Source organism: Hylobates moloch, unplaced genomic scaffold (genome assembly GCF_009828535.3).
Source record: "Hylobates moloch isolate HMO894 unplaced genomic scaffold, HMol_V3 SCAFFOLD_12, whole genome shotgun sequence".
In the NCBI taxonomy this organism is placed as follows: Eukaryota; Metazoa; Chordata; class Mammalia; order Primates; family Hylobatidae; genus Hylobates; species Hylobates moloch.
The window spans coordinates 25,221,083-25,228,378 of record NW_026652287.1 but is presented as its reverse complement, the minus strand read 5'-3'; the positions used below and the strand labels follow the sequence as shown (position 1 = coordinate 25,228,378).

Genomic DNA, 7,296 nt, shown 5'->3' with positions numbered 1-7,296 from the left:
GGAAGAGGGCAGAAGACGGTTGGAAGCACAGGAAGCAGTTTGTCTAAGTACTAACAGGAGAAACAATAAGAATATGATCTCGAAAGCTGAAATACTCTAGAAATCCTCTCCTTCTAACCTCAGAAAGATTCAAATTGTACTTGACTTTCCCTAGAAGACTCACTCATCTCCTTCCTCCATAAAACAAGACTACCAGAGGAATCCTGTATTTTAAAAAAGTTTAATTTTAATCCTTCCTAGAGGAATACAGATTTGAATGAAATACATTCATTCCATAAATACATTAGCAGCAAAACCTTCCAACCAGAGTCCTCTACTCCAGTCCAGAGGTTGTGCCTTCAGCAGGAGAGCATATTCCATCAACCCTGTCAACTTAAGGGTGGGTCTGCTTCTGAAAAAAGCTGGATGTGCATGGGTGACTTAACTAAGCTGGGACCCTGAAAACAGGCCCATGTGGTCACCATTTAGCCTTCTTTACCTTCCAAAAATCCTTTGGCATCTTCCATGCTTCTCTGATGAGGTTCCTCAGCACTGAGACAACTGGAAAGACCTAACTTTGCACATGCATTAAATAATTTGTTATTTTGAGTTGGCAATGTTTTAACACTTTTCATAAGGTAAATGAAACATAAAAGATTATTCCCTTCCTTCCCTTCCTCAGGTGAGTCCACATGTACTCGTCAGGAGACAATCCAGCAGGCATTATCTGGGCTCTCCGTATCTCCAGGCCCCCTTTGTCTGAACGGCTGGAAGTTTACTGGAGACAGAGAGCCATGTCTAAACCTACAAAGATCTCCATGTCACAATAACCAGGTGACTTGCTCAGGCTTCCATCAAAGCTAATTTCTTGGGCAGAGGCCACGCATCTCTCCTCTTGTTCTCTCCATCATTGACTACTGACTGACTGCCGTGCCCTCCAGGCACCTGCCGAAACTTTGGAAAGCAAGATCTACCCTAAACTCCGAAGTGGCCAGGAGCAGTTAAGGCAGGTCCTGCTTTAAACTTACTGGCTGCCAAGTAGCACACTTATGCCACTGTGTCCCAATCCATTCTGTGGTGAGTATAAGTCACAAGAGTCTGCATAAAACACAATCAGCAATGAGGATGGCTATGGGGCAAGGACCAAGTTTAGAATGTTACCAAGTCACAGGACCAGCAGGAAAATGGAATAATGGAAGAATGTGAAATAAATCTGATTTGTTTGAGCAGAAGGCAGCTTTGATTCAGGCATAAATGCATCTCCCAGATTATCATGTAAATAAAGACCTCAGAAGCTGACACTTCTCTCCCAGTCCACCACTTAAAATAGGACACATGCTCAGTTTTCCCAATCTGTTTTAAAGTGTTTTCATTAGGATACTCTTCTGTAAGTGCTTTATTCATTCCCAGTGTTTTGATTATTGGCTGAAAATAAATCACGAACCATTTTATATAAAAACCATTATAGTAGATAACTGGTTATGTGTATTTTTCCATTTGCATTTTCATCCAAAATAGCTTGTTTCTTTTCCTTTTATTTATGTGCAGAAAGAGACTCATCCGCTGAATACACAGCACTGTTAATCCTACAGTCTTCTGTCCCCACAGAGTCTGCTAGATCTTCCTCTTCTGAGTCATCCTCTTCTTCCTCCTCTGGTGCTGATGAACTGGAGGTGGGCCCTTTGCAGGTTTTCAGGTGGCGGGTGAGATGGTATTTGGTTAGATAAGCCTTTGTACATTTTTCACAGACATAATCCCGTTTTCCTTCATGAGAATTGAGATGCTTCTTTAAGTGATTTGTTCTCAAGAACAGCTTATCACACTTGGGACACTTGATCTGGCGTTCTCTAAGAGGAACACAAGAAAAAACATTTGATTTGGGGTTACAAATAACAACTGAGGCAACACTTATTCTTCATAGCCGCAGGCCTTTGTCAGAGCAGCTCTATCCTTCTGAATCAGGCTTTTGCATGGGCGATATACAGAAGACTCATAAAACGTGTATAGTTTAAAACAGTGGTAGGCTGATTTTGCCTGTTTTAGAATACTATGTAAATTCTCGAATTCTATGTAAATTCTATATATATTTCTTTTGTCTTGCTGCATTCTCTCAGTATGATGCTTATAAAATTCATTCAAGCTGCTGTATCAGTTGTTTGTTCCCTTCCACTGCTGTATACTATTTACAAATATACAAATATACCACAACTTATCTATGGTACTGGATTTGTCTCTAGCTAATGAATATTTTGGTGGTTTCCAGTTTTTTATTATCACGAGCAAGAGTGCTATGAACGTTTTTAAATTGTTATTGTTATTTTTTAGAGACAGGGTCCCACTATGTTGCCCAGGCTGGAGTGCAATGGCTATTCACAGGTGTGATCATCATGCACTACAGCCTTGAACTTCTGGGCTCAAGTGATCTGTCCGCCTCAGCCTCCCAAGTACCTGGGACTATAGATGCATGCCACTGCACCTGGCATTTGAACATTTTTATACTCGTACGGTGCTCTGCAATACATGTTTCTCTAGGGCATATACCCAAGAACTATATAGCTAAATCAAAGGATATGCACATCTTTAACTTTACAAGATAATGACAAACGGTTTTCCAACGTAGTTGTTTCAATATACACATCCATCATTGACGGTTCTGGTTGTCCCATATTCTCAACTGGAAGACTCAAATGTGAAAATGTCTGCCAATGAGCCAGTACGTAATGGTATCTCATTACACTGTTATTTGTGTTCCCTGGATGCCACTTTTATGGAATTGCCATTTTTCTGTGCTTTTCTTAGACTAGTGGTTCTCAAGTAGGGGCAACCGCCTCTATGGGGGCATTTGGCAATGTCTGGAGGCCTTTCTGATTGTTATACTGGGGAGGGGTGGTATAATTAGTATCTAGCAGGAAAAGACCAAGGATGCTGCTAACCATTCTACGATGCACAGGGCAGCCCCACAACAAAAAATTAACTCGGTCAAAATGTCAATAATGTCAAGGTTTGAGTAACCCTGGCCTAGACATTTCAGAGCTGAAAAGAACCTTAGAGATCACACAGACCAGGAATTTTTTAACTTTTTTTTTTTTTTTTTGAGTAGCTGAACTCCATGTCTTTATGAAAGCCCAAAATGAAACAGTTAAAGCAAGTTATTAATAAAATCCTGGAAGGAGTGAGAGGGTGCAGTCAGGCGTTCTGAAGCCTGGCTTCCTTAGCATTTCTCCCATCCTCTTCTAGCAACAGATGGCACTGAAGAATTCTTGGAATTCCCTGGAGCAGTTTTAAAACCACCAATCTAATCCAACCTCTTAATTCTGCAGATGAGAAACATCATGTGCATAAAAACTACTAAGCAACTTGCCCAAGGCCACAACAAAACCCCTATCAAGTGTCTGACTTTTCATCTTCTAGTCTTACGGTTTTTAGATGTTTATTCAACACATATTTACTGTGTCTAATTATGCCAGGCACTGTTCTAGATGCTAGGGCTATAGGATGTGGGTAAACTAAGTCCCTGCTTTCCTGAAGCTTACATTCTAAGTGGACAGATTATAGCATAAACAAATGTGTAACATGATATCAGATAGCAATAAAGACTATGAAAACACATGAAGCCAGGTAAAAGTGAAGGGGTCCCTATTTTAGATAAGATAGTCAAGGAAGGCCCTCCTGAGGAGATAACATTTGAGCAGAAACCTGAATGGAGGGAAGAAGACATGCAGGAATCTGGAGGGAGAAGTTTCTAAGGCAGAGGCCCTAAGACTGGATGTGCTTAGTATGCTCAAGGAGTAGCAAGGGGAGGGTCAGAGTGGCCAAAGCAGAATATGAAAAGTAATAAAAGGTGAACGGGAGAGGTAGCCAAGTACTATTACATCATAAAGGGCCTTCTGACTGTTGCAAAAAGCTTTTAACACAAATACGATGGAAAGCCACCAGAGACGTACGAATGAAGACAGGCACAATCTGACTTATATTTGAAATGGATTGCTCTGGCACTGTGGACAGAAAACTGTGTGTACGTGTGTTCATCTGTGTTGCGGAGTAGATGAGGAGAAATAGCAAGTAGTAGCAGGGAGATCAACTGGGAGGCTACTGAAGCCATCCATAGAAGAAAAGCTGGTGGTCTGGACAAGGTGATAGTTGAATGAAGGAAGGAAGGAAAAACTGAGTTGAGAATTACTTCAAGGTGTTTGGCTTGACCATTAAGGTGAATAATGGTGGTGCCATTTAATGAGCTGCTCAGCACTGGAGGAAATCAAATTTGTGGGGTAATATTGGGTTGAGTTTTGGACACATTAAAGTTGCCTAGTGAACATCCAGCATCAGAGCTGCTGATGGTGCGGTGTATGAGGGTGGAGACATAAATCATAAGATGGTATCTAAAGCCATGAGACACGATGACCTGGGGAGTAAACATCACTGCTCTTCCGCTCACTTCCTCTTTCTTACAGGAAGGGCAAAGCCAGGTTCTGTCACAACTCTTCCACTCTCGGGGGACACTAAGGGGGAACTACTCTTGCATTTGGCATTAGGGCTGTAGCTGTTTTTTTTTTTTAAGTAGATAAATAAAAAGACTGCTAATACCACTATACCCACTTTGAAATGCCCCAAAGTAAAAATACAAGCATCTGAAAATTTTACCAACGATCTCCATAGGAAGCCTAAAGCCTCATTCAAAACCATTTTGAGGGAACAGTGCTTCTTATATGAATGACTTATACCAGCTTTGACAGTCCAAAACCTTCTTTCTATCCCATGAAAGTTTGGAAAGAGGCTTACCATATCTTCTCATCCTGAAAAGGAGAGTCCAGATCCACATTTGTTAAGCAAAAGTAAAATGAAAGGATAGAGGCTGATACCGACTTGATTCAAGCAAAACTTTTCCTCAAACTGTAATTGTGTGATCTTTAAGAAACAATATATCCACTTGCCAGAGACACTGTGGAAATCAGTCTTGCATGTGGATGAAGTCAGTAGTCCTTTTAACCCCGGCTGGGCACGACAATCACTTGGGGAGCTTTTTAAAATACCAAGGCCAGAGCTCTAACACTGACCAATTAAATTAGAATTCCCGTAAGTGGGGTCCTAGCACCAATTGTTGTTTTTCACATTTTCCAGGCAATTATAATGGGCAGTCTTCTGGACAAATATTTGTCCCCCCTCACCCCAAATTCACATGTCGAGGCCCTAACACCCAGTGTGAGGTGGAGCCTTTGGAAGGCAATTACGGTTAGATGAGGTCATGAGAGTGGGGCCTCCATGATGTAGGATTAGTGTCCTTATGAGAAGAGACTGGAGCTCTCATATTCTTTCTCTTTCATTCTCTCAACAGAAATGTATTTTCTCACAGTCCTGGAGGCTGGAGTCAGAGATCAGGGTGCCAGCCCGGCTGGGTTCTGGTGGGGGCCTTCTTCCAGGCTTGCTCATGACTGCCTTCTCTCACTGTGTCTCTCCCCTGTTGATTGAGCCACAAAATCTGTGGTATTTTATTATCACAACCTGAGCTGCCTAGATAGGATGTTAGACTAGACGATCCGGGGATCTCTTTTGGCTCCAATATTGCACAATTCAATGTAATATTTGATAATTTCTGTCTAATTTTGTAAAATTTCACACTAGCAATGAAACTAAAGAAGTCTTTGTTTTAGAATGTCCTTGTGAGAGTTAGGAATGTAGATCCAGGCTCCTTGGCTGTTTAGCATCTCAGGCTGCATTGTGATGAGGAAGCAGACGGAAGAACTGGTATCAAAGCCAAGTGTTTATCCAAAGTCTACATTAAGAATATAACGTTTTCAGTGAAGATAAGATTTCTAAAGAGAATCTCCATAACATAAGCTGAAAACGTTTTCTTCCTCTTCTAACACTTGTTAAAAGCTAAGGACAACAAAATCCATCTCTTCCTTCTATGACCACTGTGACTAATGCAGTCTAGACATTTAATTACACTTGGATTCATGCAATAAATTCCTGATTCGTCTTCTAATATTTAGGCTTCCCCACCCACAATCATCCTCTGTTCAGCTGCCTGAGTAATCTTTGTATTAACAGAATGGGTATGTCACTATGAGAGTCCTTTCCTTAAAATCCTATAGTGCTTGCACAACAATGTGAATATAACTAACATTATGGAACTGGGCACTTACAAACGGTTAAGACAATAATTTTTTTTTTTTTTTACTGCAATTCAGACACACACACCCCAACAGAACAGTTCCAAAATGGCAGGGGCTGGCAGATCCTTCAGTGTCTTGCCATTATTTCTAGAATGAAATTGAATTTTCTTAATAGGACCAAAGGCTCTTCATAGTGTGGCTGCTGACCCTTACTCTTCTCACTCCATCACTCTCTTACATGCACACTATCGTCTAACTATAAGCAACCACTTGTAGTCCATAGTCCTTTTTGTCTCTAGGTTTTCGTAGATGTGAAAAAAGAGTACATGTTAAAAGTAAGAAAAAGAAAGCCAACAACTGAAATCTTCCAGGATAACACCAAAAAGAGTGTTCCAACCTTGGCTTGGCTACATGGAACACAGAAGGCATCTACCATGGTACCAAGGCAGGAAACAGATGATGAGCCAGGACTCCCCAGCCCTTCAATCAGCAGGCGGGCTGCAGCCACACAAAGGCTCACCACCTGAGGAACAACATCTTGGCTGCAGGGTAACTTACTGAGTGTGGATGAGCACATGCTGCTTGAGGTCCTGCCTCCGCATAAACAACTTGTCACAGTAATCACACTTAAGATTCTTCTCCCCAGTGTGGATAACCATGTGGGACTCCAGGTGAGCCTTCTGGGTGAAAGACTTGTCACACAAGGTACACCTGTAGTTCTTCTGACCTGCAATCAGCCCAAAGTATTACACCGTGAAGAAAACAACTGCTGGCACCCCCAAGACACACAGGCACACATATGTGCATACAGCAGAGGCAGGAATGAAACAGAGCTGACTGATAAGCGGCACTTTACTTTCTAGGGTTGTCTATGCGAGACCACTCAGAGCCCCTGAGTTTATATTCTGCAACTAAAGCTAGTAAATTAATTTGATCTCCTTTAGGACCTCTGACCTAAATATGTATTTTTAAAAAATGTATAGGTGATACATAAAACTTGAAAAAAAATGACTTATAAGCCTAATGCCCTAACACAAACATTAAGCAAAAAAAAAAAAAAAAAAAAAAAAAACCAAACCAAAAAAAAACTCATGAATTCTAGGACTTGTCTATAGGGAAACATAGTTTCACAAGATAGATTTTATAGTTTTGTATCTTTTTAAAACATAATATTGCCTCAAAACCAGGGATGAAACAAAATCCT

General features: G+C 41.0%; 1 protein-coding gene across 3 annotated transcripts in view; it reads right to left on the bottom strand.

Moving 5' to 3' along the window:
- Nucleotides 1–204: 204 nt before the first annotated feature.
- The window catches only part of PRDM4 (PR/SET domain 4), a 28,296-nt gene continuing 21,204 nt past the window's right edge, over nt 205–7,296 (bottom strand). For all 3 annotated transcript variants that reach the window (XM_032168792.2, XM_032168791.2, XM_058424996.1), the window contains 2 exons: nt 6,651–6,819; nt 205–1,826 (listed from right to left, as the gene is read on the bottom strand). In XM_032168792.2, coding sequence (XP_032024683.1) covers nt 1,514–1,826; nt 6,651–6,819 — 482 coding nt within the window. In that variant the 3' untranslated portion in view covers nt 205–1,513. The remainder of the gene's footprint in view (nt 1,827–6,650; nt 6,820–7,296) is intronic.